The sequence below is a fragment of the Nakaseomyces glabratus genome, chromosome I (genome assembly GCF_010111755.1).
Source record: "Nakaseomyces glabratus chromosome I, complete sequence".
NCBI classification, from domain to species: Eukaryota; Fungi; Ascomycota; class Saccharomycetes; order Saccharomycetales; family Saccharomycetaceae; genus Nakaseomyces; species Nakaseomyces glabratus.
The window spans coordinates 721,449-739,164 of record NC_088959.1 but is presented as its reverse complement, the minus strand read 5'-3'; the positions used below and the strand labels follow the sequence as shown (position 1 = coordinate 739,164).

General features: G+C 37.8%; 8 protein-coding genes across 8 annotated transcripts; 6 read left to right on the top strand and 2 right to left on the bottom strand.

Moving 5' to 3' along the window:
• Window positions 1-111: 111 nt before the first annotated feature.
• On the top strand, window positions 112-1,080 carry RFC4 (replication factor C subunit 4; the record flags this gene model as incomplete). The annotated part of the gene is made up of 1 exon (XM_447581.1): window positions 112-1,080. One exon carries the CDS (start codon window positions 112-114, stop codon window positions 1,078-1,080), a length of 969 nt encoding a protein of 322 aa, XP_447581.1.
• A 229-nt stretch (window positions 1,081-1,309) lies between these two features.
• On the top strand, window positions 1,310-3,445 carry HMI1 (ATP-dependent 3'-5' DNA helicase; the record flags this gene model as incomplete). Its single annotated transcript, XM_447580.1, has 1 exon — window positions 1,310-3,445. One exon carries the CDS (start codon window positions 1,310-1,312, stop codon window positions 3,443-3,445), a length of 2,136 nt encoding a protein of 711 aa, XP_447580.1.
• Window positions 3,446-3,720: 275 nt separating this feature from the next.
• COQ3 (hexaprenyldihydroxybenzoate methyltransferase) lies at window positions 3,721-4,620 on the top strand (the record flags this gene model as incomplete). Its single annotated transcript, XM_447579.1, has 1 exon — window positions 3,721-4,620. One exon carries the CDS (start codon window positions 3,721-3,723, stop codon window positions 4,618-4,620), a length of 900 nt encoding a protein of 299 aa, XP_447579.1.
• Window positions 4,621-4,999: 379 nt separating this feature from the next.
• On the top strand, window positions 5,000-6,277 carry WRS1 (tryptophan--tRNA ligase WRS1; the record flags this gene model as incomplete). The annotated part of the gene is made up of 1 exon (XM_447578.1): window positions 5,000-6,277. The coding sequence occupies one exon, from the start codon at window positions 5,000-5,002 to the stop codon at window positions 6,275-6,277; it is 1,278 nt and encodes a 425-aa protein (XP_447578.1).
• Window positions 6,278-6,780: 503 nt separating this feature from the next.
• Window positions 6,781-7,419, bottom strand: RIB3 (3,4-dihydroxy-2-butanone-4-phosphate synthase RIB3; the record flags this gene model as incomplete). The annotated part of the gene is made up of 1 exon (XM_447577.1): window positions 6,781-7,419. The coding sequence occupies one exon, from the start codon at window positions 7,417-7,419 to the stop codon at window positions 6,781-6,783; it is 639 nt and encodes a 212-aa protein (XP_447577.1).
• A 1,357-nt stretch (window positions 7,420-8,776) lies between these two features.
• On the top strand, window positions 8,777-11,842 carry SDD3 (Sdd3p; the record flags this gene model as incomplete). Its single annotated transcript, XM_447576.1, has 1 exon — window positions 8,777-11,842. The coding sequence occupies one exon, from the start codon at window positions 8,777-8,779 to the stop codon at window positions 11,840-11,842; it is 3,066 nt and encodes a 1,021-aa protein (XP_447576.1).
• A 93-nt stretch (window positions 11,843-11,935) lies between these two features.
• PKH2 (serine/threonine protein kinase PKH2) lies at window positions 11,936-15,166 on the bottom strand (the record flags this gene model as incomplete). Its single annotated transcript, XM_447575.1, has 1 exon — window positions 11,936-15,166. One exon carries the CDS (start codon window positions 15,164-15,166, stop codon window positions 11,936-11,938), a length of 3,231 nt encoding a protein of 1,076 aa, XP_447575.1.
• A 1,600-nt stretch (window positions 15,167-16,766) lies between these two features.
• Window positions 16,767-17,672, top strand: IZH4 (Izh4p; the record flags this gene model as incomplete). Its single annotated transcript, XM_447574.1, has 1 exon — window positions 16,767-17,672. The coding sequence occupies one exon, from the start codon at window positions 16,767-16,769 to the stop codon at window positions 17,670-17,672; it is 906 nt and encodes a 301-aa protein (XP_447574.1).
• Window positions 17,673-17,716: the final 44 nt, after the last annotated feature.

Genomic DNA, 17,716 nt, shown 5'->3' with positions numbered 1-17,716 from the left:
CAGACAATTGCGCTAAGAACATTCAGCTCTTGCTTATCTTAGAAGAGCTAGTGGGGGTTTAAAGTTGAATTCAAGCTGGGTATAAGAAAACGCGTCATTTAGGTGAAACCAATGTCTAAAGCTACACTTACTTTAGAGCTCCCATGGGTAGAGAAGTACCGCCCTCACCTGCTAAAGGATATAGTGGGAAATGAGGAGACTGTGGAGCGGTTACAACAGATAGCAGCAGATGGTAACATGCCGCACATGATCATTTCTGGTCTACCAGGTATTGGTAAAACCACGTCGATTCACTGCCTGGCACATGAGATGCTGGGCGAATCATATTCACAAGCTGTGCTAGAATTAAACGCATCTGATGATAGAGGTATCGATGTTGTCAGAAATCAGATAAAGCACTTTGCTCAGAAGAAGTGCCATTTACCACCGGGTAAACACAAGATAATTATTCTTGATGAAGCTGATTCTATGACTGCGGGCGCACAACAGGCTTTAAGACGTACTATGGAATTGTACTCTAATTCCACCAGATTTGCTTTCGCATGTAATCAGTCAAACAAGATCATAGAGCCACTACAGAGTAGATGTGCTATTCTGCGCTACTCGAAGCTATCAGATGAACAGGTATTGAAGAGACTACTGGAGATAATAAAAGCTGAGGATGTTCAGTACACAAATGACGGTTTGGAGGCCATTATATTTACCGCGGAAGGTGATATGAGACAAGCTATCAACAACCTACAAAGTACTGTGGCTGGTCACGGGCTGGTCAACGGTGAAAATGTCTTTAAAATTGTAGATTCACCTCATCCACTTATAGTAAAAAAGATGCTACTGGCAGAAACTTTGGATGAATCAATTGATTGTCTGAGACAAGAGCTGTGGGCAAAAGGCTACTCGGCAGTAGATATAGTCACAACCTGTTTTAGGGTCACCAAAAATCTTTTCCAATTAAAAGAATCTGTACGTTTGGAGATGATTAAAGAAATAGGTACAACACATATGAGAATTCTAGAAGGTGTAAGCACTTACCTCCAATTGGCCTCTATGCTTGCTAAAATTCACAAGCTGAAGGCATAAATCCGACGTTTACTTAATAAGTATAAATAAATGAGAGTTTTTAACTAATCCTAATTAAAAAGTAACGTAGTCACAAGTAAATAATGATCCTCCTCTATTGTATTCGATGTGAATTTTTGCGATGAACTATGTCTACTTCTGCGAGTTGGCCTGATCATTATAAAATGGCAAAAAATAGCTACAAAAGAGAATGAGCATATGAGCAAATTAACAAGAATAGAGCGAGGTTATGAGGAAAGGGAAGCTAACCTCATCACAAAAATCTGTTCTGGAAGCTAAATATGAACCTAATTCCACTTTGAAAGTAGTGGCCGGACCAGGATCAGGCAAGACTACTACATTACTGCATAAAGTTCACCATTTGATAGATTCGCAGAATATCCACCCGGATGAGATATTAATATTATCATTAACCAATAAAGCTGTTGATAACATATTTGGGAAACTGACTAGTGTTTTTTATGAGCTGACTGACAGTGATGATGCGCAGCATATTGAACAGGTGGCAGATAAAATTGGATGTTATACAATACATGGACTGGCGAATAAGATAGTAACGGAGAGAGAGGGAACAGTGAGTATTATTGAAGAGAACGGCTGGAGGGGATTGAGTCAGTTAGTCTCGAAGGATTACTGGAATAAGACTCGATCACCTGGAAAGAAGACAAAACGTCTGGAGAAACTATTAAGCGAGTACAAGAAGCAAAATAAATCCTCAGATGATACCATAGACAAATTAATACAGATTATGGATTCCTGCAAAGTATTAACAAATGAAGATTTAATAATCAGAGCCTCAAAGATATTAACTGAACCTACATTCGATAGTGCAGAATTTAGTTTTATTAGGGATTTGAATCAAAGATATAAAGTCATATTGATTGACGAGTTTCAGGATTTATATCCACAACTATTACCTTTGTTACAGACCATCTCTAAAAATAAACAATTAATAATTTTTGGAGACGTTCATCAGAGCATATACGAGTTTCTCGGTGCTAATTCCACTGTTGTAGAGGCTCTGGATCACTTACACTCAAACACAATAACTGTACATTTGAATGATAACTTCAGATGTTCACCAGAAATTATGAAAGCTGCGAGGAAAGTTATTAATAAAGAGCATGTAGCGGTCGAGCTTGAGACTATCTCAGATATAATAGTGAAGGAGCCCAGCAAAGTTGATCCCATTATAGAAAGTATTGATAATGTTGATGCCCAATTGAGATATATCGAAACTGAAATATCAAAGCTAGTATGCTCTTCGGCAAAACTCTCAGATATTGCCATTTTAACTAGATCCAATGCAGAGATTGATACTATTATTGACTATTTTAAGAATTCAGCTATTCCGTTTGAGAAGCTTACATCACAGCCAGAATGGATGTCAGATGTCCGAATTCAATATATCATAGACTTTATGAGAACCATACTACTTACTTCGGATGATAATAATAGTAATAATAATAATTATAGACCGAATGAGAGAAATTGTACTCCCAATTGGAAAAGTGATTTTAATACGATTGTTACTCTAAGTGGAGTTAAAGGTATTGGATACGCCACTATTCAACAACTCTATCAATCAGCGCTTAGTAATGAACAACCTTTATGGGAGTACTTAAAGAGCTTAGATGCTGGCGATATCCCAATAGCCGGGCACATAAAACAACAAATACAAAGATATGTTGGGCTGCTACGAGAACTCCATAGATCATCTTTTGTCAGTAGTTGTAACGAACCAATTGAATTGCTAGAAATGCTGGTTAATATAATCAGTGATATAGAATATCAACCACTCATTAACATAAGTAAGAAGGATCTTGACATTGTAATGAAGCACTTACAAGATCTTCTGTTGGCCTTAAATGAGGCTAAGGACTCAAAACCATCCGATTGTTCCTTATTGGAGTGGTTTTTAACACATTACATCGAACAAGTGACATCTGCCCATCATGAGAAATTGTTAGCAGGAAACAAAGACGATATTGGGACAATAAAACTTTCTACAATACATGCTGCCAAGGGATTGGAATTCCCAATTGTACTCATTTCGAATTTATCTCAAAATCAATATCCGATTGATACCAATGCATTATATGTGGCAATGACTAGAGCTCGTAATCTTCTTTACCTGATCAACGTAAATCACAAGGAGATAAAGAATATTGATAGATTTTCACATTCCATTTTAGAACAACGGAACTTTTGGAAATACTACAACAGAGACTTAAAACGTACCAATATTATTACAACTAAAAGTTATTACACTGAACTAAGCAAGAAATATAATTTATTACCCTCCAAAAGGATGTTACATTCAGCTCCAAAAACGTTTCTTAGAGCTGCTAAATTTCTGTTTTGATAACACCCACCGTAGATGTACAGCTCTACAGCTTTATATATTCATTCATTTAGCTTTTTCCCAACCATCAATATTTAATTACATATTTATTAATTTTATTAATTATTTGCTGAACTCACAAAATTCGAGCTCGCATCGCTCTAATAGAGTGATGAAAACGGTTTGAGGGATTGTTTTAAAATCGAATATTAACTCAAAAGTAATTAAGGTAATCATTACCTAGGACACCCCAAATTGCATCTACAAATCGAGAAAGTTGAAATATTATATCTAGAATGATGAACCGTTTCACCTCCAGAATTAGTAGATTACAGCTGGGCCGTGTTGCTAAGAGGTTAAAGAGTACAGAAGCTTCGCAAGATGAAATTCATCATTTCCAAGAATTGGCACCTACTTGGTGGGATCCCCATGGACCTCAACGTATATTACATCTTATGAATAATGCTAGACTGGATTTCATTCAACGTACACTGCGCAGCTGTGTTAAGGTTGATAATCCTGATATCTTCATTCCGGGATTCGACCACACCAGCTTTTTGCCCAGATATGTTTCTAACAACATAGAAAGAGAATTGACAGAGGAGATTAATGACCAATTGGTCCATAAGCAATATTCAGTTCTGGATATTGGATGTGGTGGAGGCATATTGGGAGAATCAATGGCACGTCTCCCATTTGTGAAAAGGGTCACAGGTATTGATTTGACTCCTGAAGTGATCGAAGTGGCTAAACAGCACTCTTTACAGGATCCTGCTATTTTGGATAAACTGGATTACAAGCTAATGCCTTTAGAAAAGGTCCAGGAGAAATTTGATATTGTTACCTGCTTTGAAATGCTAGAACATGTAGATTATCCATCCGAAATATTAAAACATGCATGGAATAGACTACATCAAGGAGGCATATTATATCTAAGCACTATTAACAGAGATCCTATTTCTTGGTTCACTACTATATTTATGGGAGAAGACGTACTAAAGATTGTTCCAAAGGGTACACACCACTTAAACAAGTATATTAACTCCAGAGAAGTGAAGAACTGGTTTAAGAAAAATCATGCACATAGACACGAAATTCTGGATTGTAAGGGTACCATGTATCTACCACTAAAAGGTTGGGTGGAACACGATTGTCAAGATATTGGAAACTACTTTATGGCAATAAGGAAACTATAATATCATTAAGATAGCCTTGTTTTTGTTTTTTGTTTTGTAATCATCAATTTGTTCCTAACACATAATGCTTAGGTACATGAAAAAAAGGTCTCCAATACAACTGGAAATTAAACAACAAAACATTCATATCTTGTAAATATAAAAGAAAGTCAGCATTCGTTACAGCTTCATAAGTTCATTATGTGGTATTACCCAGAGTTCCACAACTAGAATAATCATGGCGAACGCTCTTTTGGGCATCGCACTGAAAATTTCTGAAAAAAAAATATCGAAATGCTTGATGGCATACAAAAAGGAAACATGTTTTGATATAGCTATAGTCAGCCTTTCAGCAATTCCACTAATATAAATCATACTAAACTAACTAGTATTTTTTACTATGTCTGAAGTTGATAAAGTTACCAAGGAGGTTGAAAACCTTAAGACTGCCGACAAAGATCAAGTTGTCACGCCATGGGATGTTGAAGGTGCCGTTGATGAAAGTGGTGTTGCACAAGCCATTGATTATGATAAGTTGATCAAGCAATTTGGTACCAAAGCTATTACACAAGAGACTTTGGATAGATTTGAGAAGGTTACTGGTCAAAAGCCACACCACTTTTTGCGTAAGGGTCTTTTTTTCAGTGAGCGTGACTTTAACAAGATTCTAGATCTATATGAACAAGGAAAGCCATTTTTCTTGTACACAGGTAGGGGTCCATCCAGTGGCTCTATGCACATGGGCCATCTTGTTCCATTCATGTTTACTAAGTGGCTGCAAGATGTCTTCGATTGTGCTTTGGTCATTGAGTTGACTGATGACGAGAAATTCCTATTTAAGCCAAAGCTAACAATTGATGATGTTAAGGGATTTGCCCGTGAGAATGCCCGTGATATTATTGCTGTTGGTTTCAATCCAGAGAACACATTCATCTTTTCTGATTTGGAATATATGGGTGGCGCTTTTTATGAAAATGTTGTGCGTGTTTCAAGACAGATTACTGGTTCTACCGCAAAGGCTGTTTTTGGTTTCACAGATTCTGACTGTATAGGTAAGTTCCATTTTGCTTCTATTCAAATTGCTACAGCTTTCCCAAGCTCCTTCCCTGACGTTCTTGGTCTTCCACCAAAGACTCCATGTTTGATCCCATGTGCTATTGACCAAGACCCATACTTCAGAGTATGTAGAGATGTTGCTGATAAATTAAAGTATTCCAAGCCAGCTTTGATCCATTCCAGATTTTTCCCTGCTTTGCAAGGTTCCACTACAAAGATGAGTGCTTCCGATGACACATCTGCCATTTTCATGACTGATACTCCAAAGCAAATTCAAAAGAAGATCAACAAATATGCCTTTAGTGGTGGCCAAGTTTCCATTGAACTGCATAGAGAGAAGGGAGGTGACCCAGATGTTGATGTCGCTTACCAATACATGTCATTCTTTGAGGACAATGAAGAATTTTTGAAGGAGACCGCCGAAAAATATAGAAGTGGTGAGTTGCTATCTGGTGAGATGAAGAAGTACTGTATTGAAAGACTACAGAAGGTTGTCAAGGAGTTCCAAGACCGTAGGGCTAATGTCAGCGACGAAGTCTTGGATAAATTCATGAAGCCTCACAAGCTTGTCTGGGGTCAAAAAGAAAGACTAGTGGCTCCAAAGCCCAAAGAGAAGAAATAATTAAATACAGGTTTGAAGATACCTCAGTCAAAATAAACCGTAATTAATGTATTATATATGCAACATTTGAGTATCTCTTTTGTAATGAACTACTATAGAAAACAAATGATAGAATGCTTTTATCTATTATAGTTGAATATATGCTAGACATCAGATACACGTTTTATTGACTCATACACCTCTTTACAATGTACGGTAAGCTTTGATTTGAAGTAGTTATCAACCAATAATGGCACTTAAAACTCCGACATATATGTGCATAAACGAGATATAATGAAGAGAAAGTAATATTAATTTTAAAAACACGATAATCATTAGGTAATTCATTAATCCCTGATAGGACAGGGATGTATTATTATGCATTATCTTAATAGGCTAAACAATAAGAAGTAAACATGATTTAAAGTTAGGTTGGTTAAAAACAAGCGGTATTGAAATACAATTTTCAAAATGATAGTGTAGAAATTAGGAATACATATACGTGTTACGGAGAAACAACACCCTCACAAGTTGTTTTCCTTGATGTATTTTATCAAACTTTGGATGGTAATGATTGGAATGTCGAACTTCTTACCGAATTCTGCACAATCATTTAATCTCATCATGGACCCATCTCTATCGTTAACTAATTCACAGATGACACCAACTTCAGGCAGACCAGATAATCTACACAGGTCAACAGCAGCTTCGGTATGACCTTGTCTTGTGATAACACCACCGTCCTTAGCTCTCAATGGGCAGATGTGACCTGGCTTCAAGAAGTCCTTTGGCTTAGCAGAAGGGTCAGCTAGCTTCGCACAGGTTAGCGCTCTGTCATGGGCGGAAATACCAGTGGTGGTACCTTCGCTGACATCTACAGTGATGGTGTAAGCAGTTCCGTGTCTGTCGTCGTCAGCACTCTCACACTTCAGGTTGTCTCTCATTAGTGGCAAATCCAGTCTGTCGGCAATTTTATTGCTCATTGGCGTACAAACGTAACCAGAAGAGTGTCTCACTAGGAAAGCAATGTGTTCCGGTGTGACATTAGCAGCGGCACAGATCAGGTCACCTTCATTCTCTCTGTCTTCATCATCCATGACAATGACGAACTTGTTCTGCTTGAAATGCTCAATAGCATCCTTGATTTCCATAAATTGAACCATATTGTAGTAGTTGTAATTGTGCTATATGTGTGTAGCTATTTTGGACTATGATAGTTACTGTAATACCAAGAGACAATGGGCCAATGTACCACCTTTTTATATTTTCAAAGACAAACTAGTCCAATTTCTTCGACGTTGGTTTGACTAAACATTACGTTATTTCACAGCAGGGGAAGTACACACCCAACGAGTTTTTAAACGTGAGACCGGATATATTATAGGAGATAAACCGGATATAATTGAAGTTACTGGACCACCAGGAAATTGATTAGCCCGTCTCAAATAGAGATATACAAAAGAACTACAAAGGTCGAAATATAAATCAATTCAATTATCCTGATAAATAGTTGGCAACCTTTTTTTTTGGCTACCTAAAGCCTTATAGACTCAAATTTCATGCCCAATTGAAACAATAGAGTTTAGATTTATCTGCGTGGATAATTGCCCTTTGACAGTGAGTTCCAAGTTGTTGCCAAACCTGCAAGTATGGTAATATTACCGAGCTCATCGCTTTGAAATACTTTTTGGCAGAGAAAGTTTTTCAGTGAAATTTCATTCGGGCACCATTTTTTGTTATCTGAAACGTAAGTATCACATGTTAGGTATCTGAATACGCATCAATCACATGATATATACGTGTATGCTGATATCCTGAAATTCTTTTTGAAAAAAAAAAAATTATATAAGCAGAAGCTCATCGCATCGCATCGCATCGCTTGGCATCGCACTGAGTTTTAGCTTCTTATCGCATAGCAATAGATTGAAGGTTCACTATCTTTAATACACAAGAAGTGTGATCCCAAGTGTATATTATACTTACATGGGTGTGCGAGGTTAATGCTGCCAATTGTATTTGTATGGTACGCTATGATATGCATTTCCTTTTTTTTTTTTGGAAACGACATTTTATGTTCTTCATTCTGAGCCCCAGTTTGGCTTTTGGGACTGATATGTGCCAATCTTAAAGGATTAAGAGGGCTTCATATATTTCTGTAAAATTGGAGAATTAGTATGATGATATTCGGTATTTTTTAGACGTTAGACTTCTGATTTTTAAGTGAAGACGTCCACCGATTCTACTGACCGTTTCTCTAATATCTTAATTGTAAATCCTTTTGATTCACTGTAAACATATATTATAACTGACAAATATAAACTAAAAATCAGGTAAATAGACACATATTCTGATAGCGACATTCTTGACTTGTATCCAAGATGCATTTTTTGAGCTTGTTGAAACGATAAAAACTAAGAGGAAAAAACACTAGTTAAGTTGCATTATCAAAACAGTAGTAAAGTATAGATCGATAAAACAAAACTGCCATCCAAATTGTTTGCCAATATACTCAGGCGCACAATGACATTTCAAAAACTGGTGAATTTCCAGCTGGACTATGCTCCTCAGTTCAATGTGGCGAAGTATATCTCGCCCAGAACCAAATTGCAATTGGTTCACATCAACCATAAGGCATCCCCACTTGTAGAGGGTTATTTCGCTGTTGCTACAGAATGTCCAAACGATTCTGGTGTACCACATACGCTTGAACACTTGATTTTCATGGGCTCCAAGAAATATCCTTATAAAGGTTTGCTTGACACCTTGGGTAACCTGTGCATGTCGTCCACCAACGCCTGGACTGCCACCGACCAAACGGTATATACACTAACGAGTGCTGGGTGGCAAGGGTTTAAGAAGCTATTGCCGGTATACTTGGATCACTTATTGAACCCAACTTTAACTGATGAGGCATGTGTTACTGAAGTGTACCACATTGACCCACAGGACTTCTCTGATAAAGGTGTGGTATATAGTGAAATGGAAGGTATAGAATCCCAAAGTTGGTTTTTGACTTCATTGGAAAAGCAAAGATTGATGTTCCCGGAAGGTAGCGGTTACAGGTCAGAAACTGGTGGTTTAACTAAGAACTTGAGAACACTTACAAATGATGAGATCAAAGAATTTCATAAAAAGATGTATTCTCCACAAAATCTGTGTTTAATTGTATCTGGTAATGTACCTGAAGATGAACTGCTGGAGATAGCAAGTAGATGGGATGAAACATTGCCTACTTATAGTGATGCATCCATAAGCAGACCTTTCGTGGACACACCAGACTCTCAAATCCCAGAGAAAAGAACTCAGATCGCAAGGTCTGTAATTGAATTTCCGGAAGCTGATGAATCTCAAGGTGAAATACTACTCTCCTGGATTGGTGAGAAATATGATTCTTACGAGAGAGATTTGGCTGTTTCTATGCTATTGGAATACTACACCGAGTCTAGTATCTCACCCTTCAATAAAGAAATGATTGAGATTGAGGATCCATATGCTAATTCAGTAGACTACTATACTGATGACTACCTAAGAACAATCATCAACTTGAATTTGCATGGTGTTCCAACGGAAAAACTCGACATTACTGTAAAGAAAGCAATAGAGTTAATGACTACACACAAATTTGATCTTGAAAGAATGAAACAGGTCATTGAAAATTCCAAATGGGACTACGTATTGAGGTGTGAAAAGACACCAAGTGATACCTTGTCTCAAGCTGTAATTTCCGACTTTTTGTATGGTAAAACTGATGGATCATCATTGGTTGAAACGCTGAAAAATTTAAATGATTACGATAGAATAATTAATAATTGGACAGTTCAGGACTGGGAAAAACTCAGGGATGAGATATTTGTTGAAAACAAGCCAGTTGTTGTTATTGGGAAGCCAAGTGCTAAAATGAATGAAGTTCTAGAAAAAGAGAAGGAGAATTTACTACACAGCAGAGAACAACAATTTGGCGAAACTGGTAGAAAAGAATTGAAACAAAAGATTGACAATGCAAAGAAAACAAACGACGTCGACATACCAAACACTATTCTGGATATGTTTGCAATCGAAAATCCTGCTGCTAGTGTTGACTTTATCAAGACAGAGGGAAAGAAGCATGAAACTACTAGAGAATTTCCATTACCATTCCATGTTGAGAGTTTTCCAACTGATTTCGTTGAAATGCACTGCTTATTGAATTCCATGTATGTTAAAGACACTGAACTATTACCATACTACCAGGTTTTTCATGAATTGTTTTCTCTACCTATGAAGTCCAGTGATGGCTCCATCTTGTCGTATGAGCAAGTAATTTCACAGCTAAAAGACGAGACATTAGAAACTAAAGTTACATTGGGGCTTTCTGGAGCTTGCCCTGACTTAATTGATATAATGATTAAATGTAGAGCCAAAGACTATGCTAAAGCCGTTGAGTGGTTCAATCATGTCTTATTTGATATGATTTTTGATGAATCAAGGATCAAAGTCCTGCTGGAGAATTATTTGGATTCTATTGTTGAACTAAAGAGGGATGGACCCATGATGCTTGAGTCGATTACGAATAGAAATCTATATTCTGAAAGATCTTTGAAGAAGTCGATTGATCCTTTATATGCTGAAAGTATTCTTGAAGATGTCTTAGAAGATATTGAAAAAGGAAACTTTGAAAGTAATATTCTGCCTAGACTAGAAACAATGAGATCTCAATTACGGACTCATTTCACAAAGTTCAGAATTCTGGTTTTAGGAGATGTCTCCAAAATAGTAAGTAGCGGTGGCTTATACGAACCATGGAATGGTTTATTAAAAAATATGGAGAAGGATAATGCTGAATTTGGTGACCATAAAATTCCTCCAGCACCAAGGCCATTACACTTTGTTTCAGATATTTGTTCTAAGCCAAGCGGTCAGGTTTTTATTATTACAACACCGGCATCTGAATCATCTTTTATGAATGTGGTAACGAAAGTTCCATTTGACCTTGATTATCATCACCCCGATTATCCCAAGGTATGCCTAGCATCCGAGTATTTGCAATGTGTAGAGGGTCCTTTCTGGAAGGGCATCAGAGGTGCTGGTTTGGCTTATGGTGCCTATATGTTAAAGCTACCGGAAATTAACTCCTGGGGATTTAGCATCTATAGAGGTGCAGATATTATTGGTTGTTATAAGGCAGGAAAAGAAATTGTTACGTCCTATGCTAATGGTAAGACAAAGTTCGAGAATAGGTTGATTAGTGGTGCCTTGAGTAGCATTATTAATAGTCTAGCAAGTATGGAAGATAATTACTTTAATGCTGGTTTGATGGATTATGTGGACAACGAGCTATATAATAGAGGTCCGCATTTCAAAGATATTTTCTTAGAAAGATTGGGACAGGTTTCAGCTGCTCAGCTAGAGGAGATGATGAGCAAATATCTGGTAAATATCTTCCAGCCACAACATAGTACAATCTTTTTAAGTTGCCATCCTTCAAAGCTTGAGTCCACACAAGAGTATTTTGAGAATGAAGGTTTTAATGTTAATGTGGAAGAGTTAGAAGAGGATGTGGATGACAGTGATTATGAATCAGATGACAGTGATGTCAGTATGAAATAATTCAAGTATATTCAAAGTTGTAGATGCTATTGTAATGATTTGAATTTATAAACATCAGAGCTATATAATGCATAATTTATTTATCTGTTCAGACTATTTGTTTCTCAAAATTTTCTCACTTCTACTCAGCAGCCTGGAGTTGTTAGCTGTGATTGTCTTTTTGTGAGCTTTTGGTTCTGGGGGTTGAGGCAGGTTATGCTGAGTTGAGTTACTCCCCGAATTAATTCCTAATCCAAAAACTGCTGCTGAAGCATTACCAATACTGGTGGGTAATCCATTTATTAATTTGCTGTTTATTGGTACTTGTGAGGAGTGAGATTTTTGTTTCCTTTCCCTTGAGTTGACAAACGTATCAAAAAGTCTACCGGATTTATGCATTGAGTGGGAAGGATCTGAAGTTTCTATTTCATTAGTTGAGACAGATCTTGGTGATACTGGCATATTTTGCTTGGGGGATAAAACAGATGATGATGATGAGGTTTTATGGAACCGTGGTTGAGGAAGCGAAGTTCTCGATATTGATTCGGATTTGACACGATTACTCTTTTTTACTTGAGAATGGCTTTCCACTGTTGATGCTTTGATTAAGGCAGATAACCATGTTTTTGTATCGCCTTTGGAGCATATCAGAACAAAGGAGTTGTATGGTGTCTCAATTACAATATAGCTAACATTATCGATTTGACTGTCAGTCGTAATTGGAAAGTGAAGCTCTTTGATTTTACAGCCGTGTTGTGCTAAGTTAATGGAGTACAGTTGGCTATAATAATGCTGATCAAATTTGTTCCTCATTTTTACTAGTATTATCATTCTTCCACTGTTAGTAATAATGACTTCTCGTTTAAAGTACTTATAGCGCTCTAGGTTTCTGAATTCACCTAAGTTCGCAAGTTTGTTATTATGAAATAGTTTCTTAAATTTCCCAGAAATTTTGTTATCTTCAGTATTATTCCCATCATCTGCTGCCTCGTTGTTTGCAACAGCCTCAACATTTTCTGACATCAAGGGTGTTATAATTCCAGCTGGAGATTTGTGATCCTCATCAATGTTTGGAACTTCAATGTTTAGTTTTTTATAGTATTTCTGCTCTGGTAGATATCCTCCTTCAAATCTAAAGCCTGTAGTGCTACCACCACTTCTTGCCACTTGAGATAATAGGGTAGATCTAATGGGTACAGAACTCTGCGGGTCAGCAAGAACACTATTGGTCTTATGGACACGTTTTTCTAACACATCGGTGTTGACAATAGTTAATCCAATCTCCTCTTTCTTGATTATGTGTTCATTACTATCCAAATATTGTTGCCAGTAATCTTTGGAATTAGGGTCTGATGATACATTTTCAGAGTGCGTTCCATGATCCAACCTAGGAGACTCAATAATAGTACTAATCGGTGAGTAGTTGGATGCTTCTGGTTGCTGATGCATAATTGGAGCCGATGGGGAATTAGAAAACGATGCTGGAGAGGCTTCTTTAGTAGATATGGTAGAGTGAGATCTCGAGCCAGCTTGAGAATCCGCAAACCTACTAGTTGAATCATTTACAGGTGTAGTTGGTGTGCTACGCTTTCTGGTAGTCGATATAGAACTTGCCTGGCTGGTCTTCCTGGAAAGGGCTATAGATGCAGCAGAAGCAGCACCACTTGCTTGTCTCTTTGAAAGCTGTAGTTTTCTATTATTAACAGTTTTTCTTGCATTCTCTAATATTTGAGCTGTCCTTTCATCAGTTGTTCTTTTTGGGACATCTACATCACTTTCCAACCTTTGAGGGGTTTCAGGACGTTCTATTGTGGGTAAATTAGGAGTCGATGAAGAATTTGTGTGTGCTTTCTGTAATTGTCTTTTCGGAATATTAATTATAGTTCGTTTATTAGGTGCATCTTTCAGCTCAGGAACTGGTTGCATTGATTTAGCATTTATTTTGTAAGGCTGGATTTCTGGGGCTGGAGCAGTCCAAACAGATCCATCTTCAAAGCTAATATCTTTATAGAAATGATGTTTCTCTATTTGGGGTATAGTTAATCTTTGCTCTGGTACTTTTAGCAGGATTCGTTTAACTAAATCTCTTACCACAACTGGAAAGCCCGCTGTAAATGCATATTGGACCTTCATAACTTTCTGAAATGTCAGGTACTCATTGGTTGCTTTGAAAGGGGGTTTACCGGCAATCATTTGAAATACCATACATCCAAATGCCCAAATATCACATCTTGCGTCAACATAACTATCATTCAACAGCTCCGGAGACACATACTCTGCTGTACCAACAAATGACTTAGAACGTGTCAAAAGATTAAATTCAGGATTGTCTTCATCCTCATTCTTGGGTTCTAGAATTTTAGCAGTACCAAAATCTGTGATTTTGACCTTCATATCCTTATCTAACAGGATGTTTTCTGGTTTAATATCTCTATGTATGATACCTTTCGAATGCAGGTATTTGATACCATCAATAATTTGAGCACTGTAGTACCTTGTACAGTCCTCACTAAGTGACCCATATTTCTTCATAACAGAAAGAAAATCACCGTTAGGAGCATATTCAAGTAGGAAGTATAAACTTGACTCATCTTGGAAGGTGAAAAATAATTTCACAATACCCCGGGAGTTATTAAGTCTTTGCAATGCATTCTTCTCTATATTGACATACTTGACTTTTTTCTGCTTGATCAAATACTCTTTGTTTAAAACTTTTACAGCGTATTTTTTGCCAGAATCCTTGGCAGTTGCAAGCATTACTGTTGAATAAGCACCATCACCAACCATTTCGCCAAATTTGAAATCTTTGATACCTTTTCTTATAATCTTTTTCTCACGCTCACCAGTTTTAGGATTTACAGATTCCTTCACAATCTGTGCAGCTCCGCGCCTTGCCCACTCTTCTTGTCTTTTCTTCAGTACAGGATCTAACTCTAAACCTGCTGTTGCATAAGATAAGTTATCTGTACTGCTAGAGTCATCCGCCAGTTCTTCATCCTCTTCTTCAATTACCTGAGGTTCGGTATTGTCCTCGCTTCCCAGAGAAAGTTGGTCGTCTTGTTCTTCACCATTGTTATCATCGTGGTGACTGTACATTGCAATGAAGTTATCTGTATCTGTAAGAGCTTTTTGTACCTGCGGGTGAAAGTTTTTCCTCTCATACAGCAAATCAGCAACGTTTTTATTCGACGAGCTCCTTAGTGAATTGTTGAACTCATAGTCTTCGATCTCGCCCGGGCCATGCTCATGCTCTGTACGTTTTTTTGCCAACTGCCTATTCAAGGCAAACTCGTCAGTGGGCAACAACGGCCTCGAATTGCTGGCATGCTCGTCAGAATATGTCATTTTTGCGGGTGTTATCGAATGCTTAAACTCAAACAATCGAAAATAGATCTCCAATGCTTAATAGTTTACCTATGTGGATTAACTACACAATATATGTGTAATGCAATTGCCTTAATCTCGTGGGATCTGGACGTGCAGCTCAGTAACTGAACGTTACGCTACGCTTTCTTTTTCCTGTTGGGGTGGGAAGCTTCTTATGCCTGTATAGGGAACAAGTGCTATTGTTCCTTGGGTCCAATTGTCAGCGTCTGGATCTGCCCTTGTAGGATATCTGGTTAAACTTCAACACCCGTCCGAATCTATAAATACGCCAGTTTGACAGTCGATCCAGCAAATACGTTCCCACCCCCGATCCCCCCAAATTTATTATGGAGAAGGGCCGCAGTGCTCGTGCATAGCTATCTTATGTTTGAAAGTCTATAAGCTACTATGGCACATATCTAACCATGTATCTATAAATCTGTTGGTGTGTGACTATGCAAGTAAATTAGATCAAACACTGGGGCTAAAAGCTACAACTATGCTTGATATTTGTTTTTGTGAGAAATCTGTAGATGTGTCTTGTGTCAGCAGTGCGCAGAGCAAATAAAAAAAATTATGTTTCTATACAGAATGCGTAAAGCACCAGTACGTCTATCGCTGGTCTGACACTAGTTTAAGGTGTTTGGAATAGACGCACCATATGTCGAGGTTTACAGGACGAGTGAACCGTATGATTCTGGAGGATATAGAGTCCCGCGAGGTGGAAAGACATGTAGCACAAGGCCAGGCGAGGATAGTTCGGTTCTTTAAAGAGAAGTCCACTGGTGAAGACAAGCCCACTTTATCCACCGATGTGAGGGAATACCTGTTTCAAGAGCAGTATGCCGCCAATAGATGGCTGTGCACGCCGAGAGAGTACTGTGCCAGGATTAAGAGACGGCTCAGGTTCTTGAGGAAGTAGACACTTATATATAAACCCGATTAAACAACAAAACGGTATTAGGATGAGGGAGGCATGTGGAAATGGAAGTTACTGTTGTTCACAAATGGGGAGTGGTGGGGGAAGGACTTCCAATAGTAGAAAACTCAACAAAGGTATGAACACGATACCGATTTATCACCCAGATGTTGATCGTTTCTTTTTGTCCTAGTGATGCCTAGGGGACTGGGACTCTCGAAAGGTTGAATTTCACCTTCGATGATAAAATCGTTGGATGAACTCAACTTGTGAAATTGATCAACAAGGGCTTGCAGGTTCGCTGCCCAGTTTACTAGTACAGTTTTACCGGGCACTGACAAACAGTTGAGAGAGCCTTGTTGGGTTGATTTCTTTTGTTATTTTGGGCTGACACATTGTTAGCTCTTAGACCAGCCGAATATCAAGTTTAGGTTCATTGTAATTAGTTTCTGTAGGATGGTTCAATTTTGTATACAACTGTTTGGAATTCAACAAAAAGGCCAAAATAGGTTCAATAATGCGGAGTTTTATGGAGTGTGATAATCTTTAAAATGTATATAATAGAAGGCCATGCTCGTCATAATTCTTGCAAATATGAGTGCTCCCTCCCGATAGTTGTCATCTGTAGGTGGGAGAGTTAGCATAGAGGTCTTTCTAGTAATGGAGAAGAAGACAGTACAGAGTAAAATAGTTACGTTGGAGAAGTTACCTGTGTGGTACAGAAGGTACGGTAACAGTAGAATAAAGACCGGCTACTTTTACTATACTAACGCAACTTACTTGGGCTGTCTGCAGAAACTTGTTAAGTTCAACAATGATAGCATCTCGATATATATGAATCTAGTATGCGGACTGATATCAGGTGTTATGCTTTTGTTCTATACAGATGTGAGACTCATACCTTCGCACCCATCCACTACTATGACAGATTATATAATCATAAACCTGTTTCTGATGGCTACTACTACATATTTTGCTACCATGACGTTGGGTCAGTTGCTTAAAGGGCACTCTGAGTACCAAGGGAAGTTATGGAATCAAGCAAAACAGCTGGCGTTGGTGCTGCTTTTGACATGTTCCATAGTAACTCTACTATATTATGCGTTTTTTGACCATGTGTTTTTGTTCAAGTTGTTTGTTATTTGGACATGCTTATTGATGTCCATTACTTCAATTGTGATTATCAATGATCAATACAAGAGAGTGCAGAAATTAAGCTGTGTTGTTATATTTGGTGTCTTGAGTATCTCTCTGCCTATTGCAGTCTCCATCATAAAGTTCGGACTATTCGATAGCTATAAAAAACAGAGAATACCTTTCCAGGTGTTGACTTGGGAAATTGTTTTGTACTCTCTATCGGCTATGCTCCAACTAACAAGACTTCCAGAGTTGACGCTTTCTACTTTGGGTGATTCCTTTTGGATAGTAGATTACTTGGGTAATTCAGATCAAGTGTCACAACTGGTAACAATATTCGCAATTATAGTACACTTCAACACAATTATATTCGCCTATGAAGTGGTCCATGCTAGTATCCATGTACCACCAATGATATCTTTCAAGTAAAGAGGTTATTTGGGTTGACTGTTGCTTCTCTTACCGGTTTGTAC